The 18,546-nt window shown below is 39.4% G+C and overlaps 1 protein-coding gene across 2 annotated transcripts in view; it reads right to left on the reverse strand.

Moving 5' to 3' along the window:
• TMEM168 (transmembrane protein 168) overlaps positions 1–16,338 on the reverse strand; it is a 29,395-nt gene extending 13,057 nt beyond the window's left edge. Inside the window, exons 1-2 of one of the 2 annotated variants that reach the window (XR_012658589.1) lie at positions 16,232–16,337; positions 10,841–12,107 (exon numbers count right to left, since the gene is read on the reverse strand). Coding sequence is in view for 1 of the 2 variants with exons in the window: in XM_075081082.1 (XP_074937183.1) it covers positions 10,841–11,977 (1,137 nt within the window). In the remaining variant the exon portion in view is untranslated. Of the gene's footprint in view, positions 1–10,840; positions 12,108–16,231 lie in introns of both variants that reach the window. The other variant, XM_075081082.1, reaches the window with a different exon arrangement.
• Positions 16,339–18,546: the final 2,208 nt, after the last annotated feature.

Raw genomic sequence — 18,546 nt, forward strand, 5'->3', positions numbered from 1 at the left:
TTTTGTAGGTAAAAAGAAGTTTGGGAAAAGATTACACTTGCTGATACGCAGATGATTTCTGTAAGAAAAAGAAGTTTCAAAAGTTAAGTCTCAAACACTAGCACTAGTAAAATAAAAATGGACTTGCAAAATGCCAGCTGACAGTGAGAGGCAGATTAGATACAGATTCATTTTAATTATATTAATATGATGTGAATGGGTTTAATTAGGCATTGAATGCTTTAGGAAAGGTAGAAACAGTATCATAATATATAATTAAGCAAAAGCTTTGATATCCATGGTGCAGTTATTAAATATTAATGTTTGTTATGTAGAAAGGAAATAAATTCTTAGTTACAGATTTCTATCTTGGGAAGAGTCCTGTGGCCTCTGACTATGACTATGTTTTGTTTGTCCTTTTCCATAAATCTACAATATAATGTGTTTTAAAAATCTGGATATTGCCTTACTGTTTAACACAGTGATGTGATGTGGACTGGTAGTTGAGCCTGACACATAGAAAAAGCTATTAATAATTTGGAAAGTAAATTATACTGAAAAAAACTTCACCTAAACCAACTCAGTACTTGTTGGCATATGTCACTAACTCCACTACACTCAGTTTTTAAACACACAAATATTACATGACTTAGTTTGAAAGAACAGCTTTACCCATCTAATGTGCTTCCTGCCCAAAGGAAGAACACTGTTTGCTACCTGTCCTGGTTTTAAAAAATGTCCCATTACACTTCTGATGGAAGGACCTCATCTATGTGTCCTTGAATTGGTGACAGCAATACTTCTAACCACAAATAAACACCAGAATCTGATATTAACTGATAACTAACTGATAGCACTATTCTCAAATAACTGGTAACTGTTAACTGATAGCATTATTCTCAAATTCTGACATCTGAAACCACTATAAAACTATATCCAGCTCCTACTATGCTTTACATAATTCATGACAAATGAAAAGTTTATTTATTTAGCTTCTAGCTCTCAAGGACATGAGGATGTGACACTGAGCAGATATCAAATCATGTTACAGAACAACCATGGAGAGCTTCCCTTTACCCACAGCCCTTGCACACATTATCACAAAAGTGCACTTAATGTGCTTATTGACTTGCTAACATTTGAGCTACAAAACTGGCTCGGATACAAGAAGTCCATCAACAGGTGCTAATGCTAGTGTTAATGCTGCAATCTGATTTCATGTGGTGTAATGTAATTTCATGTTTTGCTGCTAGTAATTTGAATCTACAAGGAGCAATGTGTGCCTGTGAAGCACATATACATTACAGGAGATTTGTCATCACTTTTACATCCATCATTTTCTTAGCCATCTCAGGAGGTACTTTGCATTATTCCAGATATATTCCTTTCCCCGTTGCAGTCTTGCCTAAACTCAGAGCGTCAGGACCAATGAGTGAGTGAGCAGATAGAATGTATTTAGGACAAGTGCAGAGAAGCATTCACATAGTGATTCTCGAGTTTTGTGTCAGAGAATAAGGATTTTCAGAATAATTTGCCCAAAATCCATACAATTACCTGAAATCACCAGAAGACAGGAAAGCTTAGAACACTGTAACAACTATGGTGCAACCTCAACTTGTTCTGTCGTCAATAAGAAGACGACAATATAATTTTTGTTTCAAATGTATCAGCAGAAAGTGCCCTTTTTTGTTGCTCAGTTTTGCAAATGCACTCAGAAAATGAAAAGGACTCAGCAGCAGAAAAAAAACTCTCAAAGATTTGGTTAGTTATTCTATAGAAAGCTTGTAAAATACAAGACTTTGATGAAATAGCAAAGCTCTCTAGCTAAATTAGTTTCAAGATTTGGAGACTTACTTTTGCAATTGTAGATACAGAAGGATAATTTTATTTAAGTTAAAAAAACAGGAAGACTTGGATCCTGCAGAAATTGAAGGGCTCATCTGGAAAAGCTTCCTATCCTTGACCTGTTAGTTAGGGGATTTTCTAAGCCTTGGAAACACTGAACGCATGGACCAGGAAGTATTATAATGCATTTTTTATGACAAATTCAGCTTTTCCATCATATATAAATATGGCATATATAAATATGACTTTTCTTGGATCTTGTTAGAGCAAACTGCTCTTACATTGCGTTAGTGTTTTGATCACAGTGAACGTATTACAAATAAAAAACACATTAGCCCATAAAAACCTACAGCAATCATGATATCCTAAAGAATACTATTATATTATTACTTTAGATCAATTTTATTGTAGAAGTTCTCTTGCAACATACCATGTTGTTCTAAACACTTCCTGCATTTCCCCAATCCCCTGAACACATGCAAGTTATTAAGCCCACCATGTTCTCCAATAACACAACCTGAGATCATCACAAAGATTAATAGTTTTCACCAAACTTCTGATTGAGGCTGACTCCTGATTAAAAAATATTTACATTTAATTGTCGAAAGTACCCTACTAATACGAAGATACTGGGCAGAAAATTCGCAAGTACTTGTGAGATAAGGATCCCACACAGAAACTGTAAGGACCATCTCAGTGGTCCATCTTGCTCTGTACCCTGCTGTGAGTTTGTACCAAACATTAAAGAGGAATGGGAAATACGCTCCATAGTGTTATGCATCAACTGAGCTCCATCTGAAGTTTCAACTTTGTCTTCATTTAGCAGCCACCTTATGCAATGGAATAGGAAGGTGTTGTTAGTGTGGATATTTTACATTTGCAGACATCTATCTAACGTAAAGATGCTGGCGCTTGCTCTCAGCATTTTCTCATCAGTTTCAATTTTGAAGAAATATATCACTAACAAATATAAAAATGATTAATGATGTTTAGAGCAGCTCTACATTAAGATGATAAAATATTTTAATTCAGCACTGAAAAAAAATGACCGGTGGCATTTTAAAAAACCTAAACTGTAAGAACTATAGCCTAGACTAAACACCTAAATATATAGGTACTATATACTATAGCTTAAACTATATACCTAAACTATAAAAATAGCAAAAAATAATATCTAATTGTAATTACTGTAAATCTGAAGCTAGGTTCCTCCTTTAAGATAACAGCTAAGATACCAGGTGGAGACTGTCAGTGCTTTAAAAATCCAAAAGTTTTGATGACTGGTCCTTGATTGAGCAGATGGCCATGGATGCATAGGCGGAGCCAGAAAGGGATTTTGTTCTTTCATCTGTCCAACCCATTTTCATTCTGTTTGACTGCACTAGCAATCTCAGCCTGCAGTACATCCCTGTACTGGAAGTGCCCATTGATTCCAGACAGAAGCCTCAAAAAGCAAACAGAAGACAGGGACCATCTTGGCAACCCCACTGAAAACATGAGAAGCCATTTTATCTCTTAGTCTTTGAGGGTTTTTTTTGCCTTTGTCTGCCTTCTTCTAAATGAATATTTAGGAAATACACAGTGTGTTCTCATTTCAAATAATGTAGGAAAGGTAAAAAAGCCCATACTTCTTGCCTCTGATGACTGAAATGATGGACAATAAAAGATCAGTGAGATTCACTAGTCGTGTTATCTTTCCACTTTCTTTAGCTTTTCAAGCAACACTTATTTTCAAGTGTAACTGTTAAAACACCAGAAGAATTTAGAGGTATTTTACAGCCAAGATACATAATTTTATATTCATGGATAAGACAACTCCAGTCCCAAGGAGTAAACCACTAGTGGAAGTGGAACAATTCTGGAACTGTATTTAACAACGGAGCATTACTGACGTGTGACTGATGAAAATAATGATGAGGATGAAAACAAACCAAAAAAAGAAATGTTAGTTTAAATTGGAAGCCAATTACAAAGACCTATAGAAGAGCTCTTCTGATTAAAATAGAAATAAATTACTAAGCATCTGTCAACTAAGATGAACACAGAACCACCAAATGGCTGAAGTTGGAAGAGGCCTCTGGAAATTGTCTGGTGCAACCCGCTGCTCAAGCAGGGCCACCTAGAGCAGGCTGCCCGGGATTATATGTAACAGACCAACAACTGAGGAGCCTTACAAAGATGTCTTTGTCTATTTCCAAGAAAAGTTCTGCCCTGCTTTCCATTATCCAAGCTGAATAATATTTACCTATTTTTATATATCCATATACACGCACGTAAGTAAATATAAAATAAACAGTTCTGCTTAGCTCCTCTGCACTGATTCTGCAAAAACAAAGAAGTATATGCTCCATAGCAGAGAAGGCTCAGGAGAAAAAGGATAATGTGATAACTAATCTACAAATATTTGGTGGATAGCTTATTCAAAATGAAAACAAGATACGTATATTACAGGTAAAAAGAAGGTTAAAGACAAAATTTGTGAAGTTACAATGTAGATCAACTACCAGAGGAAACTGTCTTATATCAAATCCCTGAATGAAAGAATAGCCTCTAGAGAACTATAAATAATCCATTACTTCTAACTATTAAAACCGCCCTGGGAAAATCTAAAAAACAGTTTGCAGAAAATAGTCACGGTGTTCACTGGCAGATGGATTTCATGTGTCTTCCCATCCCTGACTCCTGTTCTAACCATGGGAAAGCCTGTGCTTTAGTCTACATGCATTTGTCTGAGCAAAACCAGAAGTGGTTGTCAACTTAAAAGTAATCTAAATGGATTTCTGATTTTTTTTTGTTAATATAAAAAATTTGAATTCTGGAATTAATGAGACTTTGACAGCAAGCTTAACACATAAATCAGATTGTTTAGACTAACATGTACTACCTCCTTTCTCTTGTCACCAGAGATCCCCTTCATGACCTAGGGCTTCCGGCAGTGGTGATGACAGCAGCAAGGTGTGCTGCCGCTATGGATGTGAGCAGACAACCTGACGTAGACCTCGGGACAGGACTGGAGAGGTAAAGAGGCAAGGAGGGCTGAGCACCTACCACAGAAAGCAAGGTGGGCAGCAAAAATAAACAGGATAATGGATGAGTTTGAGAAAAAGTGATAAGCAGTGAGCAAGGGGGATTTAAGATCCAGCTTAAGAGGTGATGAAACAGTTGGGAAAGAGAGTTATTGCAAAAGGAGCTGAACAGACAAGTCTGTAAAGAAACAGTGAGACACAGATATGCAAGTCAAATCAGCAAAGAGGGGAAAAACTGACTGAGGAAAAGAAAGGGGCAACTGAAGATGACCAGACAGAGAGAGAGAGGGGGAAAAACCAAGTATGTGCAGATAAATATAGAGATTACTTAGAAAAATTCTTACTATTCAGAAAGATAAGTTTTTAGAGAAGTTAAAAAAAGTCACCATCTTCAATTTTATTACGGCATTGTAAAATGAGTTTTCAAGAAACACCAGCCAATCAATACAGACTACAAAATCACTAACTCTTCCCAAAACAGTACTCATACATAAACTTTTCTCCCATGAATAATTTGAGTTCAATAGGACTGTCCACCTAAGTACAAGTACTCATGCATATCATGAAGACTATTACTTTGATAACCCATAAAATTCACTAAAAACAAGAATAATGTACTTGAAAGCACTTCATTCCATTACTTTACCCGTCTGACATAGCTCATTTTTCTCTTGGTAATATTAAATACAGGTCTTCCAGGGATAATAATTCTCTTTGGCCAGTAACTCAGAAAAGCTGTACTGTTACCTTGGCATAGCGCACTTAACAAAATCTGGTTTTAAATTTCTGAGAAAAAGATTCCTCCAAACCTTTCCAAAATCTTTGCTTGCAAAATTTCCATCATTTTATTATCTTCTGAGAGAAGTCATGCCCAAGTCATTTGCATGACTTCTGCTGGATCTTGTCCCATCCAAGGGGCTAATTATAGACAGGCACATGAGTAATTGCTGAAATGAGTAAATTGGAGTTAAAGAGTCTATTGATCTGACTAGAATTACTCACACAAATGTAAAGGCGGGTGCAGAATGCTTCCAGCAGGTTTTACAAGGAAAAGGTCAATGTATTTCTACCAACAAGGCAAGGTGTCTTTCCTCTTCAGCTAAAGCAGGGATTATTCTCAGAAGCAGACCAGGTCCCAGCTGAAACATGCCCCACTGAATAACTCTTACTACATTTTTGAATGCAACCAGCTTTAACAAATTACTTTTACACTTATGCTTCCTGAGCTCATCTTCTAGCTTCAGACAGACCTGATGATTCTGCTCTTCACATTTAAAGCTTGATCTGTTGGAGAGAGATACTGCTTTCAGAAGCCACAGTTCTTCCCAAGCACATACCAAAGCATTAGGAACAGAGACTTTCAATCCCTGGCTTATTACAAGGGCAAAGCTCCCCTTAAAGAAAGGTCCTTGGCTAACAGGACTTCCAGCCTCAACAATTCTGCGTAAGTCAGAAAACCGCTGTGTGTGCAACAGCAAGTTAGTCAACCTCACTTTAAAAGCCTTTCCACATGAGGAGATTTGATATTTTTCTGGCAATTTTAATCAAATAGAATACTGCTAGCCACCAATTAGCAGACAACTGTCTCTTTAGGTCTTGACCTTTCATACGCTTGAGATTTGTATGATGCACAGATATTACAGCTATTAAAAACATTAAAAGGGCATATATAATGTGCCTGTAACAAAAGTTTTCCATGAAGCAGAACCCCTCCCCTCCCCCACCTCATTTCTGGCTATAACCTAACACACAGAGCTGAGCTAGACTTTCTATATGCTAGGACTAATTATTTAGTACCTTTCCAAGGCTTAGGTTTTTAGCCAATTCTATTCATTAGATAGGAGGTCAAATGGCAGGCCAGGAAGTAATTTCAAGCCACCTCTCTTATCAAATGTAGTATCATTAAACAAGCTTTCAGTACATCTTCAGAGTGAAGAAAGGTATAAATAAAAACCCCTTCATTTTCTAGGTGACACTTAACAGATTTCAAGTATAATTAGCGCTTACTAAAATTATAACATAAATCCCAAACTGCAAGCTGCAAAGACTGAAAACTGTTAATCTTACATATATGAAAAATGTTTTAAAGAATTTTCAAATGCTCAAACACATTTTCAGAAACTCATGACTGCAGAGTACTTGGCATTCCTAAGGATATAAGGAAAAAACATGTTGGACATCTAAGTTTAAAAAAAAAAATCCATAAGAATGTAAGAGTGGCTGCATTAGGCTGCACCAAAAATCCATCTAGAAAAACATCTTGTCTCCAAAGAGGCCAAATGGATGCCTAGGAAAGACTGTAAGGACAGACCAAGCACTTATGTTTCCTGAGTACTCCAAACAAAGGTGGCTCAAGGAGCTGCTGAACCAGACATGGCTTCTGTATAGTACGTGAACCTCAGTGAATTTGTTTCCATGAACTTGTCCAGCTTCCTCCCAAGTCTCCACAACTGCTCAGCACACACAGCACGCCACGATACACAGCCCCAGAGCTAACTCAGTGCTGTAGGAGGAACTATTCCCATCTGTCTGGCTCCAGCCTGCTTCTTGCCAACTTGATTACCCTCAACTTTTGCACTGGAGCTGATTGTTAATTGCCTCTTACTGTTTACCTTCTCCCACATCACACATAATATTTAATACGTTCATCATATTCTCACTTAGTATTTTCCTTTTTCTCTTTTCCTGACTGAAGCATCCTTATTTATTCACTCCCTCCATGTAAACTGTTTCATGTCTATAATGAATTTCGTCGCCCTTCTCTGAACCTTCGCTTGTTTTCTTACGTATAGGAAGGCAAGTAAGAATTGCACTGTTATTCAAAATATGGAAGCTACAGAATTATACAGTGGCATAATAATACCTCCAGTACTTTCCTAATAATTCCCAATATTTAATTTGCTTTTTTGACCACTAATAATCATTAAGCCCATGTTTTCGCAGAAAAGCATCTAACATAGCCCTAAGATCTTTCCGCCACATACTGATGTCACCAGCTTTTTTCTGCAGCAAAGTTTTCTTAAAAACAAACCCCTGAAATCCCAACCCACTAAGTATTTAGCAATTACTATTACTTTTTAAAGAGGAAAGGCAGTCAGTGTTCTTTAACAATCTATTTTGTCTCTTTAACCGTTACAATACATATAAATCACCATAAAGAAAGTACATATTCACTGGAGAAGCTTGTTTTCTGCATTACTGTTGAGCTTTTTAGACCTCCTGAAACAGCAGACTCAAAAATCCAGCAAAGGATTCTAAATTAGAGCCTTGAGGGCTTGAATTCCCCTTACAAAGAAGTAAAAATACTAGTTTCCTTAAACCATTAAAAAAAGCACAAATGCCCTCCAAAAGGGTAAATTGTGTGCTTGTGCATAATTGCTTGCTTTCTTCTAATTATTTTGAAACCTGACACTATCCAGAAAAATACAGAGAAGGCCAGAGTTTCCTGCGGTCACTACAATAAATGACACATCTATTTACTATATTATGTTCCGGCCAGGTCTGATAAAGTATTTAATTTTCTGACAACATATGGAATAGCCACAGTGATCTGCAAGGCAAACATCGCAACACCTTCTGAAATAGAAATTACTTTAGTTGGAGACAACTACATTCATAATCTTAAGCTAATTCATTGCTGTAAACACATGATGAAAGAAATATAAATACAGTAAAATAAATGTAAATATAATTATCTATTAAAACCAGAATATTATAAGAAAAAAATTATTTCCTGACAAGCAGAAGTATTTGTTCTGATGCCTTTTGCTTTTACCACTACAATTAATTCTTCTCCCACTGAACAGGCAAATGTGCAACCTATCACACAGAGGTGGTAAGCAACAGCTTATCTCATTTACACATAGGATGCTGCAAATTGAAATTATCCAATAACAAATATTAAGATTTTTAGGCGTGTTGCCAGTTTGCTTCTTGTGAACGCTCATGCACAAGGCATTCCACAGTACAACCATACTTCTTCAGACTTAGAGAGGCCTGAAAATTTTCAGACTCGTAACAGCTGCAGTTATTTTGGGGCAGAAGACAGAGACAGAAAAAAAAATTACAACAAATTATCAATCAATGTGAAGAGAAAAAAGTAACAAGATGAGTATGAATCCAATCCTCCTTGCTTGTGTAGGCAGCCTGCAGCAATGAAAGGAAATACCTGTGTATTTTAAACAGATGGCATGGGGAGAGGGAGCCCTTCCCCTGAAGGGCTACGACAGGAGATCCTGCCAAGTCTGGTGGTTAACTCCCCTCCCTGCAGACAGGCTCTGGGCGCCTCCAAAAGAAACTGCCTCTCTCCAGTGACTATCTGGACAACTTACACACTTGGGCTGTTCTGACTGCTTTGTTAGGTGGAGACTCCATCCAAGTAATTTTAAAACTATGTAATTATAAACTAAGGTGTCTCAGGATGTTAAAGGAGGAGGGCAAGGCTAGAGAAATTAATAAAATGCTCTGATAGAGATGGTAAAAAATTGCTCTTACTGAAAAACAGTCACCTGGCATATAAAAATTAAAGATTGCATTTTGATTAAATCACACAAGTCTTGGAAGAAAAAGTATGGAAGTTAGAAATATGAGCATTCTGGTATTCCATCTTTATTGTTTCGGTCTCCCAAACCACTTTCCATTCCTTTTGGTGCATCAGCATCTCCACTTTCTGTAAATACATTTTGAGGATTTTTCATCTCTACTTCTTTTTGGTATTATTTCTTCCTTTTGTCCTTTCTGCACGCCCACACATTATAGCTATGCATGCTGATACTTTTCCAAAGAAAGAGCAAAACTACCCAGGCTTGTGCATTAACCTCTAATGCTCTTCATGCAAAAAAAACCAACCACCCCAAAACCAAAGAAAACGAACCCAAACCCAAAAACCAAACCAAACCAAAAACATACAAACCCAAACCAAACAAACAAAAAACAAAACCCGCCCAAACCTCACAAAATAGCCATCAATTTCCTTTTCCACCAAGTTCTTCAACACCTTTCATCCACGAGGTTATTTAACCTAAGAAAATCTGCAGGAATGTCAGCAAATTGTTTTGGAAACATATAGAGACATTTCTGTAAACTGGATCTGGCATAAATAATATTTAATTATATATATAATTAAATATATATATTAAATATCTACAAATATAAAATTTTATGTATATATAAAATTAGATGTAATTCATTTAAGAGACGCAATGGTACAAAAATGATTGTTGTCTTCTTTTAGATCAACGTAAAAACCAAAATAGACCCCAAACCCCTTTTCACCCTGCTGCAACTGTGACAACACCCAATGTACTTTAACTTTGGCACTGAACAAACATTTTGAGAGAAATATGTTTTCTGCTAAAGAAAAGGCAACGCCCTTAATTCAGAAAAGGAAAGAAAAGTCAAAGAATGCTGTGTGATTTAAGAACTGGTCTTTCAGAGGACATATCCTGTGGTGCATAACCAGAATTGAAAATAAGACACTTAGAGCACATGCTATACCAACAATTTACCAGTTTATCAGCTGATCTCATAACTCTGTATTAGTGGTTAAATGCAAAGCAAAGTTATTGAAAAATACATTCTTAAAACATGAATTTGCCTTGATTCAATTAAAATAGTCCACAAGAAAAGCCCTCCACATAGCATGCATTACTAGGGTTCAACACTGATTTACTCTGAAAACAAATTTTATGGCACAATGAATTCAAAAGCAAAATAATTTCATAGGTCGGCAAACTTAAAATAATTCACACACTTTTGCCCTGGAAGCGTTTACTCTTCCCGTTCTGCCCACATAAGAAAACTGGTGAGTTCCAGCTGCCTTAAGGCAGCACAAAGTGTTAAATTCAAAGAGCAGGCTGGTGAAACCAAGTGTTCCAACACTGAATTGCTGAGCTACAGCACACCATCAAATGTCACAGGAATTTTACGGAGTCAAAAATTCTCAGGGGCACTCTCAAGAGGGAGATCAAGATACAGAGATTATTATTTACCTGCCAAGAAACGGCCCCCAAAACAGCAGTTGCGACAAGACTGAAAAACACTAGCTGTTCGGAAATTAAACAGAAGTGGCGCATTCCTTTAGACGCCATAACTCTGTCAAGGCTGTTGTTTTCTGCACGGTGGGTATAGTATACCTTGTGACAGTCATTTAGTTTTGTGTGAAATCCCCAAAGAGTTATAAAAAAAATCACATGACAAATCATCCAGAAAATTCCGAAAATAGAAAAACCCGGTATCACAAAATACCAGAGATCCAAATCACGTAGTTTAAAGGCTGCGAGAATGAAAAAGATTAGTTCAATGATTCCAACTGAGATGACAGAAAATCTTCTGCAAATTTTACCACGGTACAAGTAGGGCTTCCATCGTTCAGTAACTGAAAGTCCACTGAAGTAAACGTCGAGGAGGGGATCTGAAATTAGGCAGCTGAAAAAACATGCCAAGGCAAATGGGTTTGTGGGGATTTGCAGCGATGGAAAAAAGAGTAAGGATGCAATGGCTCCAAAAATTGCCAAATTTGGAATTGCCAAAAAAGACTTCATACGTAAGTCAATAATCAACATAGCCAAAGCCATGACCAACAGAATAATACTCATAGATTTTTCTACCAGCATAGTTGTGCTGGCAATTGCAAATCCAACCAGCTCCAAAAATTCAACTGTCGTCAGCAGAGTCGGTCGATGATGAATACAACCACAAATCCTCTCAACAAAAGCACATAATATCCTTAAAACAATGGCAGAAAGGAGCAAATATTTAGTAGCTTCTTCTTTCACATCTGTTTTAAAGGCAGAATTATTAAGAAAGCAGAGAAGGCCAAGCAAAAAACCAAACCAAAGATTGGAGAGACTCAGACTTGCTGTTTCCATTGAAAAATAGTAGTACAGTATGCTGGCAATTCCAAGAACAAAGAGCCCCAGAATAAATATTACCAAAATCAGTGCATCCGCAGTTTTTTCCCATCTGACATAAAGGCCCATGCAAATGGCAACCAGTAAGTTGATTCTGGCAAGATAGCCAAGGTATCTGACTGACGAGTGCATGTTCACTTCTCTGTTTGCCTCTTCTAGCCTTGTCATTGCTGCATAGAGACAATGACTAACACAGTAACGCAGTGACCTACACATGTAAACTGCGGTTAGTGGGTTTTACCCTCTTGACTGAAAAGAAATATTTGGTCTTCATCCAACAGACACAATGCAATAGCTGCCTTCTGTAATATCATTTCTGTAACAGTGGTCTGGAATCACTGAAGTCCTGAAAGAAGAATTAAAAGAAGTGTTAGTGGCAAAAAATTCCCTTTAACTGTACACAGCATAAACATGACACAGCCTTTCTCACCAAGGAGTTTAAATTAAAAAACACATCAAGTAAGTGTGTTGTTGTTAAAGGTCATTCAAATTGGGGTCATTACTAAAACCAATATAAAATGGGTTTATAATGTGAATGAGAGGAAAAGGTAAACCAAACCTGGCCTGTGCAGTTTTTCCAGAAAACCCACCCATTAGGTATCTATATTGGATATCTGTGGGTATTCAAAATATTCCTATGACACCCATTACCTTCTAAAATATTTTAATATTGTTTTAAAACATTGTTTTACTTCACCATTACATTTGGTAAGTTCTCACTTTATACTAAATCTTTTTAGGATGCTTTGGAAGACTTCTTTTAGCAGTCAAATAGCTACAGGATTTACAAAAAGAACTCCATAATCAATTAACGAGCTTAAACCACAGTAGATCATGAAAAAGGTTATTAACATGATATCCATTTCACAGGAGAAGAGTGGACACATGGATGTATCAACTGGTCTGGCAACTTCTTCAGAGACTTTTCTTCGTGTACAATCAAAGCCTTCCAAGCCACCTTCTTCTCCACAAAAACAACAGCAAGAAATGATCAGGATAAATATATTTAGAACATAAACTCCCCCTACTCAGATCCTTTTAACTAACATGCTTTTCTTTTTAATACAGTATAGGAACAGATAGTAACATTTTTAGCGGGAATTTTATAAGAAAATGTGGCTAGGTGGATCTTGCTGGAGATCATGACTATTTTACAGGATAAGCTTCTTCCTGGTCTGAACTCAGTCCTGAAACACGAGGATCACTGTAATCCTATTGCTGTTTAATCTTACTGAGTTTACACATAAACAATACTATTAATTGCTATAATTAGAAATAAAAAAGTTATTGAGGAAATTCGATTTCCTTGAAAATCTCTATTTCACTGTATTTATATACTTTCCTACTTGTCACAAAGATGTCAGAGGCATAGTCCAAAGCTCTCTAGTTAAAGGCAAAAAAGGTTTGTACTTTGAAGCCACAACCCTGTTCTGGATGCAAAATGTGTTCTAAGTCACAAATTCATAAAAATTACTCAGAGAACAAGCTTCCTGTGAAACTACATATAAAGGGAACCACACGTACTTCTGATTTTTGATCCTTTTGTGCCTAGAAATTCTAAACCAGAGTCACTAAATGAATAAAACAGAGCCTATACCTCCAGAGAGAATAAGGCAGAAAACAAGTGGATCACAAGCAAATACAGAAACAAGAAAATCAGCATCAATATTTTTTATCTCCGATTTTCTTAAGAAGTATCACAAATTACAAAGAGCCCCAGAACAACCAGCTGTCCAAACTCTCTTAGTTAAAACTTACTGAAATCCTAGGTAGTATTTATATTTATGTATAACTGTTCTTTTTAAACTTATTAACAAAAGGCTTATCGAAGAATATGATTATACAGGTTATAGGCAGAATCCCCAAGACTCCTCATACGTAGCATCTATCATTTTGGAAGTAATTACCTAATTGCCCATCTTGCAAAGACTTCTGAAGAGTTAATAGTATGAGAGAGCAGCCACTGTGGCAAGAACACTGAGAGCTAGGTTATCGCTTACTGCTTCTGTTTATAATGCTGGGGGAGGCATGAAAGGACACCTTGACTGAAACTCAAAACTTAGACTTTATTCTCTCTTTATTTTTAAATTCTCATTTTTAAACCAGTGAAGAACAAAAGAAAAAAGTGAATTGACTGATTTGCCTATAACCTTTGGCTGATTTGAAGACTGACACCCAGTGTAAAACCAGCTTAAGTAATTGGTGGAGAGACAAACTAGGCCTAAGAAATCCTATTGTTTAAGTTACTTAAGTTTGTTAACGTATATTTTCAAACTATGTTACGTACCTAACAACACTGCAGTTTTTACTTTGGAAGGAACTGTGCATTAAAAAATCTGTTTAACTGAAACAGGATACATAACATATACCTAATGCAAATGGTTATTACATGATGCTGTTGCAAGTTAAAAGTTCTTTGTATTTCAACTACGCACTTTCAAAGCACTCATTATTATTACTGTTTTATACATATAAAGTCAATCCTGAGTTGCCTGGATACTTAAGATCTCATAATATCTCTTGCCTCACTTGGTAATATACTTACTGTTCCCCTCAACCTTTTATTTGTTTTCTACTTCATACAGATAAGACAGCCCAAAGGTAACTATCATGTTCCGGGTTACAATATATCAGGTATGATAGCACTGTCTGCAGTCTCACCGTTTCTTGTACTACAATCAACATTTACTTTATGGACAACCTGAGCCATTTATTTCAACTCCTACGTGTGCCCTCCCCACCCCAGTTATCTCTCGTTCAAACTGTGAATAGAACCATAGCATCATTCAGGTTGGAAAAGACCTTTATGATCATCAAGTACAGAGGAACGAGTTCACATCTCCTTCCAACCCACAGTACTGATGCGTGACTACTGCTACCCTGAATCTGCCACCCCGTCCTGTTTTCTTGATTCCTGGGCCTTTCTGGAACCCCTCCAAGTCAAGGGGCTAATGCTGTACGTAGTCCCTCAGACTCCAGCCTCACAGAAGTCAGCAGGCTGGCTCATATGCAAAATGTGGGCACTGCCGCCTAATGCCTGGGTTAAAATTTTGCTACTGTTGCAAAATTATTTTCTGGTGGGATCATTACACTAGCCAACTCCCTTGCAGGCAAGCAGCCACTCAGACAGAAAACCACTCTGACTGGGTCAGCTCATGCCAAGCGGAGTTTTGCTGCCATCACTTGCGAGAAGCACAAATGAAAAGCTCCTCTGCTGCCACCCCACATGCTGTGCCGAGTCCCAGGGCAGGGGAACACGCCTGTTCCTAGCCGAAAGACGCAAGGTCTGCTCGATCACAAAGTATTCACAAAATGACAGCTCGGACTGTGAATGCAACCTCCTCTTCCTGATCGTCCAGCCAGTTAGCAAAAAGGTGTACTACTAACCCACGCTATTAATCATTAGTCTTTCTCTAAACAAAACACATGGTCAGATTTTTGGGGAAAAGGCAGCATTTTCATGATTAATGTATCTCATCACACAGATATTACCAAATAAACATTAACACAGCAACTCAAACAATTTTAATGAGAAATTTCAGTATCTGATTTATTCCTTAAAACATAGCTATTTGTTACTCGTTTCTGTTAAGACTTTGACTGTTTAGACAAAGACTGTTCAAAGTCGGGGTGGGGGCGGTGTGTTTGTTTTTTAAACTAACGGCCTTGAAGTTTCAGGTTCCAACATCTGAGTTACATATCTCAGCAAACCATGTTTAGATCCAAAAGAAACAGAATGTATACACCTATAAATATCTAACAACTTTTGCAAACACAATTTTAAGTAAAACCTGGAGTCTAACTATGGATTTGGACACTAAACCATCCAATAGCTTTCCTGTACATAAAGGAACAACATTCCCATAGTTTTTACCATAGTTTGTCCAAGAAAGTAGAAAAAAGAACCAAAAGCCAAAGGTGGTTCAATAGTCTAACTGCAGTTGATTTAAAGTCCAGGTAAGGCCTATCTAAAACACCAGACCCGCTTTCCTGCAGCGTAATTCTTCCAGTTTAGTACGTATTTTTTTAAAAAAAGCAACTCCATGAGACTTTTTTTAAACAAAAAGTGGTATTTAGCTAACACACTGATAGAGTAGGCTTACGCCCCAGACTCCGACGGCTGTCAGGTGTTAACACCGAGCCCGCACCGCGGATTGCCGGTGTCAGAAGAGCGGAGGGCGCCCGGCCGAGGCACCGGCTGCCGGGCTGGCCCGGCCAGGGAGACGTAAAGAGGGCCTTTGGCCCCGTGGCGACCGGGGCCCCGCCGCCCACCTCCAGCTGCCGCCCCTGGGACCGGCTCGGTGCGGCCGGCCCCCGCCCCGCCGGGGCCCGGGCCCGGGCCGGCCTGGGGAGGCCGCATCCCCCCGGACACCCTCGCCGCTGTGGCGGGTCCCTGCTGCAGGCACAGGGCGCCAGGGGAAGCCCAGCCCCAACCCCGGGAGGCCGCGGCCCCCGCCGTCCCACACTCACCTCAACAAACGTCCCGGGAACTTCCCGCCCCCCCGCCCAGCGCTGCCGCCATATTGGGGCTGAGCGAGGCCGCCCGCCTACGGGCCGCGCCAAGGCTCAAACGCCGCCGCGCAGCCCGAGCGCCCAGACCCGGGCGCTGCCGGAGCCCCACTCGCCACAGCGGCCAAGGCCGGGCCCGCGCTTGCCCCGGGCGACAAGAAGCTCGGTGGGGACGGTGCCTGCGCTCAGGGGCATCCGCCCCCGTGCCTCGGGTAACCCCTGCTGAAAGGATGAAAAACATCCTCGCCTTCAGCGGGAATAAGTTTTCTTAACAGAAACGCTTATTGCTGTATTGCACACTGTGTCCCGTCTGAGGGGAGCTCTGCTGTCATTTAGGCTGGGGACCGCTGTGCCAGTGCGAGGTACAGAGGGGCGTTATGAGGGGCTGATGGCGCGGCGGGTGCCTGGGGCAGAGGGGAGAGGTCCATGGCGAGGCCTCCCGGCCCCTGGGGCTGAACCCAGCGCTGAGGAGTCCGGTCCACAGCATGTAAGGCGAGAGCAGAGCAGTGCTGGCCTTGCACCCTGCCCGGGCCAGGCCTCAGTCTGGGCTGTGCTGCGTTGCTGCAGCTGCCCGGAGCCCAGAGCCATTTTCTTGTAAGAGTGACCCACATCTCGCCTGGTGTCGATGGGCCAGAGCGGCGACGCAAGAGTGTTCCCATCCGCACCTTCTGGCCCCACAGCTGCCTGGAGCTCAGGCAGTGCAGTAGCATCTAGATGATAATGCATTCTCCCCCCCATGCAAGGTTAACAGGGTGGGAGACTGAAAAAAAAACAACAAAAAAAAACCCAACAAAAAAAAAACCCTCACAAACCAACCCCCAAACCTCTAAACATTCTCTTGTGTCCTAAGCACCAGCTGAAGAAAAGCTGTGTTTGAATGAGGACTGTGAGACAGACTGAACCCTCTTTACCCTCTCCCATCATTTGCTAGCAGGAGCCTTCTGGGGGAGAGGACTGGTCCTGGACTGACTCGTTCTTCTCAAACAAAATCTTTCACCACCCTCACATTATACAAAGGACACCCTTCCCTGGCCATCAGTGTTTCACACCACTTTGTGTTGGAAATGCATGTTTTGAATTGGCCCTCGCAGGCAGATGGGCAAGAGCAGCAAGTCTCTGGATCTTAACAGCTCCATTGCTTAGAAAGGCAAAACAAGGGCAGGTCAACTTTGTGTAGGTTTAGCCAGCTGCTGCACAGGAACTTTTTGAACTGCGAAAGGGCTGGCCTGCTGAGGATTTCTGTCCTTTGTTCCTATAATCCCATCATCACAACCAGCCCCTTCAACGTCTTTGTCAAGAAGGACTACTGAGTATCTAGCTGCTGCTGGCCCACCAACACCTAAACTTTGACAGTCTGTTCTTCCTGCCTCCATTATTTACACAACTGATTTACAGGAACCTCAGTTATCTCCAAAATCCTTACCACTCTTCAAATTTTAAATAAAACTGGCCAACAGGCCTGAAAGTTAAATGGGTTTAAAACAAAACAAAAAAACCCAAAAAACTAAGAGGTTTTCTGTTAACAAGCAGAAATCTCAGTTGCTCAGGTAAGTGTCACCTGCTTCAGATGCTTTACTAGCATCACGGAGAACACTTAGTTGGTACTCTATCTCACCAACTGTGATTTAGGAATATTCTTCAAGCAACTATTTGTTGGTCGACTTCAAGAATATTTTACTTAAAAAGTAAAAAAAACCCCTAAGTTTCTGTGCAAGTTTGTGAAATGCAACCCTTCTAAAAAGTCTTCCTGCTATTGTAAAGGTACAAAACAATGAATTGAGAAAAATTGAAGAAATGAGGAAAAAGGAACAGAAAACCTGAGTATATACATATCCCAACTTCAAGGAATCAAAGGTATGCTGCTGATTCATGGAGATACAATTAAAAAGACTTAGAATGATCACACTTTTAAAGGCAAGTCAGCAACTCTCCCTGAAGATAAGGACAGAAAGATTCTGCAGGAAGCAATACTGAGAACAGCTGTAAAATCACATTTTCTGATTTTCACTGTCAAGTAAGAGACCGGAATATACCAGCGAGGCTCTGCAGTGCTACGGACACACTTCAGTTCTTCCAAAATGGAATTTTCTTAGAATCTGGATCTGAGTAGGAGCCTTGCCTTTTCAGTTGTTTGGGTCTCTTTTCTCGTTGCCATCCTTTCCTGACACCTCAAGTACTCAGAATCATCATGTAGAAAAATACAGCAATGACCTCAAACGGCCAACATACAACAGGTGCTGCAAAGATATTTCAGGGAGATAGAGGAGAAATCAAGG

This window comes from Phalacrocorax aristotelis, chromosome 1, assembly GCF_949628215.1.
Source record: "Phalacrocorax aristotelis chromosome 1, bGulAri2.1, whole genome shotgun sequence".
In the NCBI taxonomy this organism is placed as follows: Eukaryota; Metazoa; Chordata; class Aves; order Suliformes; family Phalacrocoracidae; genus Phalacrocorax; species Phalacrocorax aristotelis.